This window comes from Aspergillus bombycis (genome assembly GCF_001792695.1).
Source record: "Aspergillus bombycis strain NRRL26010 chromosome Unknown contig00004, whole genome shotgun sequence".
Taxonomy (NCBI): Eukaryota; Fungi; Ascomycota; class Eurotiomycetes; order Eurotiales; family Aspergillaceae; genus Aspergillus; species Aspergillus bombycis.
Window position 1 is genome coordinate 171225 of NW_019170006.1, and position 15584 is coordinate 186808.

Below are 15584 nucleotides of genomic sequence, written 5' to 3' on the forward strand. Positions count from 1 at the left end.
AGTCCAGGAATCTGCATCTGGTATCATATGTGTGTGTGTTCATCCGTTGAGAGGATGCGACTGGATTGCTTGACGGAGCCGCCGTCATAGTACTTGAGGAATATGCGTGATCTGTGCTTTATTGCAGATCCTACCAAGGAACATGCGGCTGTTTAGCTCTTTCAAGATATCTAGAACTCGGCGTTCAAGATCGTCCAATGACTACTTGGTCCTTGAGGTTGGTTTGCAACATTGACTTCACAGCAGCCCTGAGCTTCTCTGTTGTTTCTGAAACTAGTGCTGGCACTCCGTTTAGTCATAGCTTTTTAAAATAAGCTGCCTTACATCAAATAGGCATCATTGGTCTAGTGGTAGAATTCATCGTTGCCATCGATGAGGCCCGTGTTCGATTCACGGATGATGCACTGATACATTCTTTTTTGTTTTTATACTTTCTGGAAGTCTCTCATACTTTTTTGTTTTTTTTTTTTTACCTTTTAGTTGCCTTCTCCAAAAGACTAATCAAAACCCCAAATCACTGTTGTGCTTTACGTACATGCCAAGCGAGGCCTCTTCTTGAACATCGAAAGGAGTTGGGAGTAACGCCTACGGCTTGTCCTAAACAGACGCAATCTTCACAAGGTATTGCTGTTATTTTTTACCCATGATCATACTAAATCCTAAATCAAATAACTCAATTCGCATGTTTTCTAGCATTGATGGTTGACATCTATCTACTATGCTAATGGAAGATCTATTGATTATGTTGAAAGATCGCCCACCACCCTAAGAAGGACTCCCTAGTTGAGCGAGATCACTTTGGAAAGGGCTAATGATGGAGAGCAGTTGGATGCTTCTTTTACAGCCTTACCTGTTAGTGAGGTACGAGAGAGGCAGTTGGATGCTCAACTCTCTGACTGGCTAAGAAAGAAAATAACAAAGACCGCACCGCTACTTCCCCGGAAAACTCGATGCGAGCGGGATGAGAGCCCGCGGCGTACCCTCTCTCTCGGTTGTTAAAACGAGAGAAGGTACGGAGACCCTTGGTGACCCATGGAGCATCGATCGATAAGACTAAGGCTGCAACGTATGCGCCAAAAAAAAGGCAAGAACCCATTCTTATCGCTTTACCAGGCGGTGATATCTTCCACCTCCGCCTCTCCGAATGTGCTGCTCTTGGTTAGCTTATTCACACCGTCCACTTCCACAGCCCCATCCGCTGGAGCTTTGGACATGATGTCCGGCAAGACTTCGCGGAAGAACTCCAGAATGTAGCGGTTGACTTGCTCAAACTGGAGAAGGAAAGCATCATGGCCTTCGGGGCTTTCGATACGTTTGAGGCGGGAGTCCGGAATGCCAGCTGCAATCTCTTTCTGCTCCTCAAAAGTGAACAGGCCGTCACTCTCAATTCCCAAAACCAAGGCTGGTTGTTGAATTTGCGCGAGAGCCTCGCGGACTGGATCGCTCGACGTGGGGCTCGCCCGTTGCCTTGACACGTCATGGGTGTCCAGTTTGCGTGTGATAGCAATGTAACAGTTAGCATCGAACCGTTTCACAAACTTCTCGCCCTGGTAACGAAGATACGACTGGGCGGAGAAATAGGTTGGCGGACGTTTCTGACCGCTCTTCAGTGCGGTATCGATGGTTTTACTGAAGGTTTTGGTCCCGGAGAACTGGGGGTCCATGTACTGAACCTCAGTCTGTTGTGCTGTGGGAGCGGTGGGAGCGGTGGGAGAGTTGCGCCCACTAGGCGTCGAACGACCGCCTTTGTGCCCATCATTATGGATAGCCCAGTGTTCATTCGGGGGTGTAGGCAGCTTTTCAGTACCCTTGATGTTTTGTTGCTTGCTAGGGTCCGGAACATTTCGCCCAAACCGAGATTCGAACGAGTTGCGGCTCCGGTAGGTAAGAAGAGCGGACATGCGAGCTGCGCCAAGACCAGTAGCAGGAGGATCATCGAAAGAATAATAGCCGTCCTCGTATTTAGGGTCGCTATAGATGCTTTGACGCTGGGCCTCTCCCCAACTGATGCACCATGCGGAATGCCGCGGAGACGTGGCAATCGGTACAATCGCTCGTACATAATCTTTACCGAAATAGGCATATTCCAGAGTGAGCATACCGCCCATGGAGCCGCCCACAACTGCAGCAATCTGTCGGATACCCAGATAATCCAGAACGATCTTGTGGATCCTGTACTTTGTGTGAGTTGCTTTGCACACTTCGCAATTCCCCACATAGCCAATCACCTACCTCACATCATCACGAACTGTAGTCAGTGGAAACTCCGGGCCATACAGTCCCTTTTCTGGGTTTCCATCCTTGTAAGTCACGGCACTGGCGCTTCCGTACGGACTACCCAGACTATTCAAGCAGATCACGAAAAATCGAGATGTGTCAAAGGCTTGTCCGGGGCCACCCAGAAGTGGACCCCACCAATCTGCGACATCCGCACTACCACTCAGAGCGTGACAGATCACCAAGGCATTGTCTCCGGTCTCGGACAGCTGCCCCCGCGTAGTGTAGGCCACTGGCACATTGTACAACGTAACGCCCGATTCCAAGGTGAACGAGGGGATCGAAATAAATAACTGATCCGTGATGAGGTTTGAGAAGGGGTTCTCAGGTTGAGAGTCGAGTCTCTCTACGGGATTTAGTAGCTGTTCATTTTCATAAGTCATAGTGGGGCATGGGAATTACTGACGGGGTTGTGCAGGCGCACTGTCCGATTGAGTGGCCATTTCGAACAATTCGTTCAGGTAAAAAGAAACACAATCAAGGCCAAACAAAAAGGAATGTTATTTGAGATAAAAGAACTTTTTGACAAACAAACGAGATGGGAGAGGAAGAAAACCAGAAGAAGAGATGTGCAGACCGACCTCACATTATGACTCTTTGGAGCCTGACCCACTGAAGATGCGTATTCGTCATACGAGGCCAATAGGAACACTGGAAATTCCTTATGACCCCGACCTCGGCGGCTCCATTGTTTTTCCGTCCCTGGTAAATTTATCCCGCGGGATTGCCACTCGGAGCTGTGGTGCACTTCGATATGCCGAGATTGCCTACATATTTACTCCGGAATATACTACTCTATGCAGCCTCCAATTGTACGTACCAAAGACTAATCTTGCACCGAATTCTACCAATAGCTATTATCATCAATTCAAACTGAATATGTCACCTCCTTCCGGTCCATCTTGTGCGTTCGTTATCCTCGCCGCCGTTGTCTTGTAGAGTCGAGGCAAGTGAACATTCTCGAAGCTCTTACCATGATGGATCATGTCAGCAAGTCCTTTTGCGGTCAGGAAGATCACTGGCATGCCATGACCATCGAATCCGGCACAAATGTATTGCCCGGGCTTACCGGGAACTTCACCCACATGAGGGCTAGTATCATACGAATACCCCATAACTGTTGCAGAAGGTGGTTTGTCAGTACTAGGCTCATCCCAATGGATCTCATCCAGCTAGGAAACACTCACTGCCTGTCCAGATCTCCTTTACGTAGGCCCCACTATCCTCCCAGCCTTTGAATGTACGCTGCATAAAGTCATTGTAATAGTCCTTAGCTGGTTCTATCAGCGTGCTGTCATCAATCACCCCATACCACTGGTCTTTCCGGTCTATGAATGTGCGCTGGGCACCCCCAACGATAATACTTCCATCCGGCCTCGAGATCAGGTAGCTGCCGCCGCTTTCGCCAGTCTTGGTGCCAATGGCATAAGAGTATGGCAAGAATGGCGCGGTCTTACCTTCCGGAATCCCAATATGGCAACATATTCCACGACAGGGAACTATGCTAGCTGAATACTCGGGCAGCAGACCGGATGTGTATGCATTTGAGGCGTAGACAACTTTAGACGTGCGGACAGTTCCCCGCGGAGTATGGATAACATGACCGGAATTGTCAGATACTACGGAAATAACCGGGGTAAATGCTTGGACATTAACGGCAGGCGAGTCCGCAATCTTTGAAAGGAGACCCAATATAAGCTTGTAGGGCCACAAGGTGCCTGACGTGTATGAGAGACATGCTTTGGCATCTTTGATTCCAGAAATCTGTGTAGAATATGCGTCTTAGCTGAATAGCTTTCTTTGGGCGACGAGAAATGTGAAATGCCCTTACCCCTTCTGCATTCTTTGATGGTGTATAGTGTATGTCGTCTGCAAAAGCTAGGCCTCGTGACACTAGGTCTTCATATTTCTTTCTTGCCTTGTCTCCTGCTGCTTCATCCAAGTAAACGTTCAAACACCGAGTGATATTGAAATCACAGTCAATGTTCTCTTCCACAAGGAGATCCTTGAATGCTTTTATATGGCTGAGTTCAAAGTTGGCCACCTCGGCGGCAGCATCCACACCATGCCTCTTAATATAGATAGGGATACGGTCATACAAGTCGGGTCGTAGGTGACCACCTAGAGTCATAGTCAGGATAGCTAGCCGGAGAATGATATTCTAAGCAACTTACCATTTCGACCAGTTGCACCAGAGCAAATCTGCCTCGCTTCAAGAATAGTAATAGCGGGGTGAGACCTATTGTGGTCTTTCAAATGTTTCAGAAGGTGATATGCAATGCTAATACCAGAATAACCGGCTCCTATAATGACGATATCACTCTGGTTTGGAAGAGTTTCTGTACTTCGGAGTTCATCTAGTGGGTGAGGTTCTGTGCGCCAGAACGGCCTAGTAGGACTATCAACTGGCAGGAAGGAGGGAAGAGGTTGTCGGGACCCCATGTTCTAGAGGTAACTTGGAGGGTGTAAATTTCTGTCAGTTCCTACTGCTCCTTTTATGCTCTCATATCAGAGCACTTGATTGTTAAGTACGGAGTAGTATACGAACACCGAACACCGATGTCCAAGGCTTATCGGACTAAAGACCTCTTCTATGCTGGAGTGATAAGACGTGCTACTGATGCGGGGTTCTCTCACCTAAGCTTGCGAATGGGCTCCCTACTATCATTCCAACCTAACAATGCCGCATTCTACTTATCATTTCTGGCTTATACTCTCGTATCTCTCTTCCCTTTGAATGTACACGGTTCAAATGAAAGGAGTTCGTACACTAAACAAACACCCTTGATATAATGCTCAACTATACGAAGCCAACACCCCATCCGCCTTCTGCATAAACCCGCTCATCGCAGCTCGATACAGCTCCGGCCCCAAACTAATCCTCGCGACACCCAGCTCCTTCACCTCCGGTACTGTCAAAAACCCATCTCGCAGCACCAGCTTCACATTCAATCTCCCCTGAAAAGCGACAACCAACTCCTTAATCTCCTCCTTCGACACTCCCCTTCCACCCGCCCCACCCCAAACAAACACAGTACAAGCCCCGGCCTTCAAAAAAGCCCGCCCCCTCTCAATAGCATTTTGAATACTTCCCGGTTTGCCACCGGGGTTATCCGCCAGGACATCTGTCCTCGCATTGACCACAAAATCAGGAACGCCGAGCTCCGCAGCAGTCCGAACCGCCAGTTCAATCCGCGCCACGGCCTCCGACAAAGGTCGTAACTGTCCCGTAGCACCATCTAGATCTTCAATGTTGCATCCGACTGCGCCCAGACTGATGACCTCCCTGATCGTTTCGGCGACGTCGGCATAGCCGTCTTGGACGTCGACTGTTAGGGGAAGCGTTGTTGTGTTTTCAGCCGAGTCTTTGTTGTCTGGAAGTGTGTTGGGCTTTAAGATAGCTGCTATGGAGCGAACAGAGGCTATGTTTCGCGGTAGGGTTAGAGCGTCATCGGGGATACCTTGGGAGGCGGCGATGGCGTAGCTTGCGGTTGCGATTGCTTTTGTGGAGGGGTGGTTTGCGATTAAAGAGGCTGTTGCTGCGTCATAGACGTTTGTGAGGAGGATTGGGTGGCCTGGGGCGTGGAGGTTGCGGAAGTGGATGGCTTGGTTGTTTTGGGCGGTTTTGATTGCCATGGTTAGAGTACTAGTTGTTGGGGGGAAGGGTTAGATTTGAAGGTAAACAGGAATAGCAGATTTAGTATAATTGAGATAAGGAAATTAGACCTGAAGATGATGGGTGGTTTTATAATAGGTGAGTTGAGTCACTGCTCGTACTCAGGCTTTAGTACGAAGCAGTACTAGTAGTATATACATGATTGTTGCTCTCGAAGTAACCAATCACAGTGAAGTGATGCATCAGGATTCCCGTATTCCCTTACTTAGTGCTGCAAGAAATATTCTGTAGTTTCAGAGATTCGTTGCAAGGTTAATGAATGCCACTTTCTACCGACTTGGGGTTATTTAACGGATCCCAAGCATCAGTAGTTGCATAGTTGCTTAGGTTTGCATCAAATGAAATATTGCGACTGGTATCAAGATATATTTTGATTGTCTTGATATTTCAATATGGGGGTGAATAAGACTATCGGTATGAATAGAGAAAAACAAGTAGGAAGATAGATAGTCTCAACAATCATTTTTGATCTATTGGTAACTATCTAAGCAGAACATACCTGATCAACGGGGCGTATCGTTCGTTTAAAGAACTAACAGAATGGAAGCATATTCGAAGTCAATCTGGAAAGGCGCTAAACCCGAAGGAAATGGTCATTGATGACATTAATCCGTATCTGGTTAGCGCGCTACATCATTCCGCCCAAAGCTTTGAAACACCCAACTCGGCCTGGAGTCCGACCGCAGGGGCAATCGCATCGCAAACTACTATGGCTCTGACAATCCACAGGACATCCGCTCCGTGAATATATCCTTACCTGTTATTTTACATGACCCCATTCTTAACCGCGCGCGATATCCGCCAATATGACCGATTACTCGACATGGAAAGTGACTGAACTGAAGGCGGAACTGAAGCGGCGCGGCATTGCGCAGACTGGCCTCAGGGTCAAACAGCAATTTATTGACAGACTCGTGGAGGAAGACGCTAAGGGAGACGAGAGCCCAGCCGTGAATGAAGATTCTACCGCGACAGAGAATGCTGTTGAGGAATCACAACCCGCCGAGGAGAAACAACCTACGCCGCCTCCCGTGGATGCCGCCGCAGAGTCACACAACCCCGAGCCTGAAGAACAAGTGCAGGAACAACAGCAGGATCAAGAAGTGTCAGGTACTGATATTGGTGAAACGCAAGCCGAACAGAAGACTGCAGATGTGACACAGGATGACGACGCGCCTACTGAGAAGGAACGGGAGCAACCATTCAAATCGGAGCCGGCAGAACTAGCAGAAGCCAAACCTGAAACTGACACCTCGACGCAACCGGTTGAGCAGGCTCCCGGCAATGCGGAAGAGAAGGAACCTACACCTACAAAGGAAGAAAGTACAGGCCAGACTGAGTCTGCTGAAAAGGTTGCGCCAGCTGCTGCACCCCCCTCAGAATTGGCTACTGGAGTGTCTACACCACTCCCCGCCGAGGAGCTTATTGAAGATTTTCGAAAAAGGAAGCGTCGCAGCCAAAGCCCTGTTCCTACACCTGAGGCGCTGGCGAACAAAAAGGCGAAGCTTCCAGCAGAAGCCCCCAAGGTTCTCTTGTCGGAGGACAGCGGCGCGATGGATATCGATGGGGTCACCAAACCGGACGAAACTGTTCCAGTCTCGCAAGAGACTTCAGAAGAGCATGTCAATGTCAATCAACCTGATGAACAAGCTACCGTGCCTCGTGATACCTCACATCCCCCTTCCAGCTCCGATAACTCACGAAGCAAGAAGAGTACTGCGCCGAAACAAGACGTTCGTTTCAAGGGCCTCTTTGCAGCTGGCGAGACGGAACAGACCCGCCCTGTATCTCCCCCCGCTGATACAATAACTGAAGATACAGAAGTTGAGCCGGCCTTGCATGTTGCGACAGCAGCACTGTATGTGGGTGGTCTGATGCGCCCGCTTCAACCAGCTGCTCTTAAAAGTCACCTTATTAATATTGCATCACCCCCTGGTGCTTCACCTGATCCCGACATCGTTGTTGATTTCTACCTGGATTCCATCAAGACACATTGTTTCGTCAACTTTACAAACGTTACAGCAGCGTCTCGTGCCCGTGCTGCTCTTCACAACACTGTTTGGCCTAATGAGCGGAACCGCAAAACTTTGTTTGTGGACTTCATCCCCGAACCAAAGTTGCAACAATGGATTGATACCGAAGAGAATTCTCGTGGTCGTAGCGGTCCTCCAGCTCGCTGGGAGGTAAAGTACGACCGAACTGACGACGGAGTGGAGGCTGTCTTGGAGGAGATTGACGCGAAGAATGCGGGATCCCGTCCAGCCCGCGGACCGGCGCCCGGTGACTTTTCTCGGCCCCCACCATTGGGTCCACGAGCGGATATGGAGAAGAAAGACCGACGCCCTAGTGGCCCTTCGCAAGCAGAGTCCAGTTCTCGACCTGGACAAGGGTTCAAACCACTCGATGAGCTATTCATGTCTACTACCACCAAGCCTAAACTGTACTATCTTCCGGTCCCTCGCGACGTGGCGGACCGACGTTTAGACCGATTCGATGATCTGCTGCGAAAGGGATCGTTTCCACGTCCCGGCGGCGACGAAACTCGCCGGATATCATTCGAGGACGGCGACGTATTTGTGGACAATGGCCCTGAATTTGCCGGTCGGAATCGGCGACGAGGTGGTCGGGGGCGAGGTCGAGGTGGCTTTGGGGATTCCTGGAGGGGCGATCGAAAAGGTCGTCATTGAAGAAGAAGAAGGTTCTTGAGTTCTTGAACCGGTGATGATGTCATGTGTCATATGTGCTCTGTTCTCGGATTAACAATCTGACCAGGCTATGGCTTACTTTCTTGTGATGTTCGCTAGGGTTTATGACGTGTACAACATAGGGCTGAAAACTGCCGGATGGGCGCTTTAGGAATGTATATTACTGAGAAAAACGGAGAAATTATGATGACAATTGTGGATGCTCGTTCTCGTTTCCCTGCACCATTATCCTCCTGCCATCTTGTCCTTCACGCACTAGTACATTCTGAAGAGAATTGGCTTGATATAGCCTTAGTCATCGGGGCTTGGGAAAAGCTTAGCGTTTCTTGTGCCTGCTGGGCCTCATTCTTGATTGGGAGCCAATCCTTCGTGTCCCGAGGCGCAGTTTGATACCAAAATAATTCTTGGGAATGATCACCGCCACGATGTATGCTCCACACATTGAGGGCCGAAAATGAGGGCTAATAGGGACAACTATTTTCGGAGAGCCAAGTGATCAAACCCTGTGGACAGTCCTCTTTGTTTTCTGGCTATAGATTAGTTCTTGCCGATCCCTCGATGATTTTTCTTTTTTGTTGGCGTGCGTTGTTCCTTCCTTCTCTTTCTACTATCTGAATGAAATCCCCGATGCGACATTCTTGTCATTTCTCCCAGGGACATTGTCGCGACATAAACGCCCGGTGACGTTGCGAAACCGACAAAGAAGACAGAACCTTAGTCCCAAGGCGCCCAGGGGGTCGGCCACTTCGGAACAAAACCGACGGGCGGATAAGATAGCGCTGCCTGCTGGTGCTGCCCGCGGATAAACATCTCAAAAAGTATTCTTCGTTCCGATCTAACTTCCTCACCACCTTTTCCTTTCTCCAACCAACCGAGACCTGTATTTTTCTGTTACAGGTCTCACTATCTGGCACTAAAATGGGCTGGCCAGTGTGTAACTCGACACTGGAAGAGGGAACCAGTACGCTCTCAATTCCTGACCCCTTCAAGATCACCAGCTGAACAGGAGATTCGAACCACAGTTGAAGAGATAGAGTTGTGGAATGGCGGCATTACCTTCCACCGTCTCTGCGAGATTGTTGGCGGCGTTTTCGCGCTCATAGCCGCAGGGGTCTCCTTTTTCTTGATTATGTGCCATGCGACGCATTACAGCAAACCTATCGAGCAACGACAGTATGGCCCACATCTCTATTATCGCCCTCCTCCCCTTAGTTTTTCGTGATAGTAGACACTAACGGCATTTCTTGTGGCATAGTATTATTCGCATCCTCCTCATGGTCCCGGTTTATTCCCTCGTCGCATGGCTCAGCATCTATTTCTACAGAAACTCCGTTTACTTCTCTGTGATCGGCGATTGCTACGAAGCGTTCACAATATCGGCTTTCTTCGCCCTACTCTGCCACTACATTGCGCCAGACTTGCGGAGTCAGAAAGAATATTTTCGCGGAATCGACCCAAAGCCATGGGTCTGGCCACTGACCTGGTTGAAAAGGTGTTGCGGCGGGGAGCGGGGGATATGGAGGACCCCTCGAAGCGGATTGACTTGGTTCAATGTAAGGCGCTTACGGCACCTTTATGGATGGTGGTTTTTGAATAGGGCTATCTATACTAACCAGGCCGTTTCACTTAGATCGTTTGGGTGTCTGTCTTTCAGTACTGCCTACTGCGTGTCCTCATGACTATCGTCGCAGTCATCACGCAGCATTTCAATGTATACTGCGAGGAATCCCTTAATCCAGCATTTTCTCACATCTGGGTATGGGCCAAGAAACTGGTAGCCTTTTGATTCCAAGCTAATTAGGCTCAACAGGTCATAGCTGTGGAGTGTGTTGCCGTCACTATTGCAATGTACTGCCTGATTCAGTTCTATATCCAGGTCAAAGATGACATTAGCCAGTACAGCCCTTTCTTGAAGATTCTTTCGATTAAACTTGTGATTTTCCTTTCTTTCTGGCAAAGTGTGAGTGCATACCTTTTGCCGGCCCCTCGTCCACACTGTCTAATTTGGTATTCAGATATGCATTAGCTTCCTATTCTCCGCGGGGGCAATCAAGGCTACTAAAAAGATGGCAGAACAGGATCTCAAGGTCGGACTTCCCAATTTGCTTATCTCGATTGAGATGGCTATCTTTGCCGTTCTGCACCTATGGGCCTTCTCGTGGAAACCCTACTCAATCGGAAATACCGCAGTCGAGGTGACCGACTTCTACGGAAACGGCAAAGCAACTTACCAAGGTGGCCGTTGGGGCATGAAGGCCCTTGTCGACTGTCTTAATCCTTGGGACCTCGTGAAGGCTGTTAGCCGCAGCATGCGCTGGCTTTTCGTTGGTCGCAAGAAGCGAATGCTCGACCCTAGCTATCGAACTCACAACGAAGCGATTGGACTTGATGGCGCTGGTGAAACCAATGCGACAGCCTACCAAGGCGCAGGTGCGATGATGAATAGTGGGCGACAAGGGCGCTATACTCCCGATGAGGAAGGGGAGATTCTCCTTTCAAATGCACAGCCGAATCCAACAGCGCGACCTGAAGGCGATCCGGGATTGAATCCTCCATCCTACGACGATGTTGATCATGGGCACTACTACCCGTCTCACAATAGAATGAGCAGCTCGGCCTTACTGGATCCAGCGACCCACTCACCACGCCCGTACTCGCCGTATGATAATCCTTTCAGCAATCCTTATATTGTCCCATCCGACTCGGAATCTGACCATCACCATACGAGTCCCACAACTCATCACAACGCTCCTTACCCACCGGATGCCCTACAGGAGCAACCACCGATGCCTATGCCTGAGTCGTATCACCCTCCGTCTCATGGAGGGGGCCGGGAAACCCGGGATGTGTAGCCAACAGTAGGCTTTTGAGCGCTCTGTGTTGATCTCATATCATGTGTAATGAAGTCACATGTTTGGCGTTGATTCCATGCATGGCTTGATTTAAGTTCAAAATACCCTATTTATGTTTTACTATTTGCTTCATTTCCACGGAGTACACTTGGCCATGGGACAAAGTCTCGCGACCATGGCTTTTTGGCCTTTTTTTGTATATGATACTCTTTGGCTTCAAGATTCAATTGTACATGATTATACCTAGATACCTCGAGGATATAATGGAGACGAGTCCAATAGACAGACCGCTATCTATAATGCTAACCTCTACATTCGGAAGAAAGGCGTACAGGAAAATAGAAATCTACCTCGTAAGATATTGTCTTCATTCCTCATGATATGCTGTTCTAATAAGACCAAACGCCGCCACTATAAACTACCTAGGAATTGAGTTGATAATCATCATAAGCCCTAAGGCCAACAGCCTTATTCTAAGTCTAGCCATCGCTTATCCGTGGGCAATATCATCACGGGCGAAAAGTTCTTCCTCGAACCGGCTCTGCAGGGACATTTGTGTCTTTCGGGACGCATTAGTTCTTCTTACATTGTTTAGAATAGCGGTCCTCTTTCCTAGCTCGCGCATGCTGTTGATGCTGCTGCTCAGTTGGCCGAGCAGTGCGACTAGATGAACATCGTTGCTCTGAGCGAGGACCTCAGCTGAGAATGCACTCTGCTCTTGAGGAGAGAGGAGGGATAAGTGTGAGAGGAGGGAGTTGATATTGCGGAGGATCGGGTGAGATAGAGTCGCCGTGGATGGTGTTGTTTTATCTTGGTTACCACCTTTAGATGTTGGAGATATACTAGCAACGTATGATTTTATCAACGAGATTCGGGATTCTAGTGTCCGGATGGCATTGAGTCGGGTGTTGAGACTGGCGATCACTGCGAGGGTATATCATATTAGTGATTGGCCGTTGGTTCAGCGCACGAGATAAACTCACGCTCTTCTTCCTCTGGTGAGAGCACCACAGTATCTGCCGACTGTTCCTTGTTGTCGGTTTTCTTCTTCAGCACCTCTTTTGCTGCGGAGAGTGCGCTCGGGCCTTCAACGGCTGCATTCCTCGCAGTTCTAGCGACAGTATCGATACCAATCATCTCGGCCTCCCCGGTTTCGACGAAATATGGAAGTTCCCGGAATCGTATGCTCAACGACTGTTCCTCGCCATCTACTTGCATCGTTTTCTCGCTTTCTGTGGCATTTTCGCCTCATACACACTCTCGTAGACTGTTAATGGTAGTTTACCGCCGTTTGCTGACGCGCCCTTCACTTGAGAGGGGTGGAATGCGAGAAATACTGCGGATTCGTTATAATCTTGGAGGATTTGGCGATGAATCGGGAGATGAGTTGCGTCTGGACCGGATGGGGGAGCCGTTGACCACCATCCGACAATATCAAGGGCGGGGACTTTAAGTACATCCTTGACTATGGCATTCGTTGTCAGCCTGCGTAGATCCGATGGGAGTGTGACGTATGCTGGCCTTACATTGTTTGACTCGTTCATTAAACCATTCATTTGGTAGTTGGGGCTCGCCGTTTGGACCTTCTTCCACAATACATTCGAAAGCGTGCTCTAGTGTTATCTCGCGCCCGTTTTGTTGCCCGAGCAGAGCTCCGAGGATTGGGCCTTGCTGCGATCTTGCGGCATGTCTAGTAATGTGGTCCGAGATTGTGAGGAGGATCAAAGGGTGAAGTTGAATATGGAGGCCCGAGTCGGATGACTTTTGGGATACGAGTGAACTTAATTGTTCTGTCATCTTGGAAGTCGGCGAGAAACAACTGAGGGGAAAACAAAATGGCTTTTCTTGGAACTGTAGATAGTTGGAGGTTGACTGGCAAAGGAACTAAAGCATGGAGAGTGCGGAGCTATCGTCGCTGTTTGTTGTGTTTGCATGGAGCTTCCCCACTATCACAAAGGATAGCTGCGGCGTTCCTGAGCAACCATCTTCTGTCTATCCATCAGCTGTGGGAGAGGGTCGCTAGTGAGTCAAATATTTCAGACAAAATGGCAGTACCGTCGACGTATGATGAGGTGAAACTTCACCTGCAACAAGTTCAACGCGACCCCTCTGTCCGCTTAGACATTCCCATCATTGACAAATTGAAGCTACAGCTTACAGAGAGTACGGACAGCAGTGTCCCTGCAACTCTCTTGCCGCTGATCTCACAGCTGCTCCCTGTGCTCCAAGAGGATCCCACCCCTATCACTTCTCTTGCTATCAAGGCTACAGCATATACTAGCTTTACTGATCTCTGTTCGGTTGATCCTCCGATCGATTTCATTGCGGGCTTCAAGGCACCGTCGCCACCTATCAATTCACTAGCTTTAGCTTTACTGAGCAAGGCGGGGCAGACGCCCAGCGACGCCGCCATAGTTGCCGGCGACTCCGAGCTGGTTGCTTCCTTGGTGGAACTCTGGCTCTCGACTTCTTCAACTGCGGTCGCTCAGGCTGCTTTCGATGCTATCTGGGCACTGCTAGAAGTTGATCTGACAAGTCCTCTAGAGAATGGGGAAGGTGCCAATGAAGGCCAAGAGGCTACTGGCGGGCAGGGTCTCGTGTGGAGAAGGATTTTCACGGACAGAGACGTTTACGGACGCTTATTTTCAATGTGCAGTCTCACCGAGAACGGCCCTGGAAGCCTTTCGAAACGCGACAAAACCGTAGCCCAAGGCCGTCTGATGGGCTTTCTTACGAAGGCTGGCAACCTGCGCTGGGACATTATCTCAAGCTCACAAATACCGGATATTGAGACTAGATACAATAGTAGCAGCCTTCTGCAGTTCGCGGCTTGTGAAATGGTCGACAAAACTGATGTTTTAATGCATATGACTTTGTTGAACTTCTTCCATGACCTCCTCGAGATCCAAGCCCCGAGCCTTACTGCTCGGTCCTTTGTCCAAGCAGCATCTACCTTCTCGTCCCCCGCTCTTGACTTCCTTATTTCGCACGATATACATTCCTCTCTTCTGGGCTACTACTTGGATGAGTCGAAGTTGGATCCTGTGGATCTGAACTATCTATGTGGTCCAATCATGGCTTACGTTGCGCAGTATGCGGAGTTGTATCCTAATCATTTTCTACAGAACCCCAAACATCTATTAGATCGAATTCTATCACGGATTTCCGCATCGGTGACGATCTCATCCGCTCAGTGGGCACATGGGCCTGTTCCAAGCGGTCAACTCAATGTGCTTTCCTGCATTCCCCGAGTTTTGCTTGTGGAAGCTACTAAACAGGGTTTAAACGCTGTTCTTGCTCTTCCCACGAGCCCACCCAACAAGGAGGCATTAGATGTATTGAGCAAAATTCTTCATGGCCCTTCGAAACTATACCTTGCCGATACAATGGAGCTCAATACATCTGGTCAGACAGCCACAGATTGGCATAAAGAGGCAGCAGCAGCTCGGATACTCTACTTTATGTACTTGAACCAGCACAGCACTTTCTGGACGGATGTCGTCGCTGCAGCTGACATTTTGGCCATGAAGGACGTCTCTCTAGCAGCTATCTCCTTCATGAGAGCTACTATCACAGCGAACTGGGAGAAGCTCTCCAGGGAAGTGACTTCTTCTGTTCCAGGCACATCCCGGTACCAGCTTCCCTCTGAACAGGGGTTGGGCAGTCTATCCCCAGCTTCTCAAGGAGTCCTTCCTTCATCGGGGGCCTGGGCAGCTCTCACCCCACCGGCTTTGACTGTCCTTTTACCTTATCTTTTCAAGGCACCCCGCTCGTATGCCGAGTTTGTTGCGGGTGGCGCAGGTGATTCACAAAACGCAGTTTGGAAAGTTGCAACAGCGAAATATGAGGTGCTAGTGGCGCTGCACGATCATCTCAAAGAAACGGGCGGTGAGATAGCAGGATTCGAAGATATCATGCGCACACTGCAGCAGAGGGTAAGCGAAGGACCATGGGGACCAGTAACACAGGGTGGAAGCCAAGTTGAGACCGTTGGACTATAAAGTCTGTATTGCCCAAGCGATGCATCACCAGAACTGTACCGCTATGCCAGCGCTCGGAAGAGTTCTTCTCATT

At 49.4% G+C, this 15584-nt stretch overlaps 7 protein-coding genes across 7 annotated transcripts; 3 read left to right on the top strand and 4 right to left on the bottom strand.

Moving 5' to 3' along the window:
* Positions 1–1106: 1106 nt before the first annotated feature.
* met2 (homoserine O-acetyltransferase) lies at positions 1107–2660 on the bottom strand (the record flags this gene model as incomplete). Its single annotated transcript, XM_022528217.1, has 2 exons — positions 1107–2172; positions 2233–2660. 2 exons carry the CDS (start codon positions 2658–2660, stop codon positions 1107–1109), a joined length of 1494 nt encoding a protein of 497 aa, XP_022393894.1.
* A 480-nt stretch (positions 2661–3140) lies between these two features.
* On the bottom strand, positions 3141–4719 carry ABOM_001088 (NAD(P)/FAD-dependent oxidoreductase; the record flags this gene model as incomplete). Its single annotated transcript, XM_022528218.1, has 4 exons — positions 3141–3394; positions 3465–4041; positions 4109–4398; positions 4452–4719. The coding sequence occupies 4 exons, from the start codon at positions 4717–4719 to the stop codon at positions 3141–3143; spliced, it is 1389 nt and encodes a 462-aa protein (XP_022393918.1).
* Positions 4720–5073: 354 nt separating this feature from the next.
* On the bottom strand, positions 5074–5913 carry ABOM_001089 (isocitrate lyase/PEP mutase family protein; the record flags this gene model as incomplete). The annotated part of the gene is made up of 1 exon (XM_022528219.1): positions 5074–5913. The coding sequence occupies one exon, from the start codon at positions 5911–5913 to the stop codon at positions 5074–5076; it is 840 nt and encodes a 279-aa protein (XP_022393919.1).
* Positions 5914–6759: 846 nt separating this feature from the next.
* On the top strand, positions 6760–8640 carry ABOM_001090 (SAP domain protein; the record flags this gene model as incomplete). The annotated part of the gene is made up of 1 exon (XM_022528220.1): positions 6760–8640. The coding sequence occupies one exon, from the start codon at positions 6760–6762 to the stop codon at positions 8638–8640; it is 1881 nt and encodes a 626-aa protein (XP_022394034.1).
* Positions 8641–9576: 936 nt separating this feature from the next.
* On the top strand, positions 9577–11510 carry ABOM_001091 (OSTA/TMEM184 family protein; the record flags this gene model as incomplete). Its single annotated transcript, XM_022528221.1, has 6 exons — positions 9577–9619; positions 9681–9831; positions 9914–10211; positions 10289–10414; positions 10469–10618; positions 10674–11510. 6 exons carry the CDS (start codon positions 9577–9579, stop codon positions 11508–11510), a joined length of 1605 nt encoding a protein of 534 aa, XP_022394033.1.
* A 490-nt stretch (positions 11511–12000) lies between these two features.
* ABOM_001092 (COP9 signalosome complex subunit 6) lies at positions 12001–13307 on the bottom strand (the record flags this gene model as incomplete). The annotated part of the gene is made up of 4 exons (XM_022528222.1): positions 12001–12434; positions 12494–12718; positions 12769–12975; positions 13037–13307. The coding sequence occupies 4 exons, from the start codon at positions 13305–13307 to the stop codon at positions 12001–12003; spliced, it is 1137 nt and encodes a 378-aa protein (XP_022394032.1).
* A 248-nt stretch (positions 13308–13555) lies between these two features.
* On the top strand, positions 13556–15511 carry ABOM_001093 (uncharacterized protein; the record flags this gene model as incomplete). Its single annotated transcript, XM_022528223.1, has 1 exon — positions 13556–15511. One exon carries the CDS (start codon positions 13556–13558, stop codon positions 15509–15511), a length of 1956 nt encoding a protein of 651 aa, XP_022394031.1.
* Between the last annotated feature and the right edge of the window lie 73 nt (positions 15512–15584).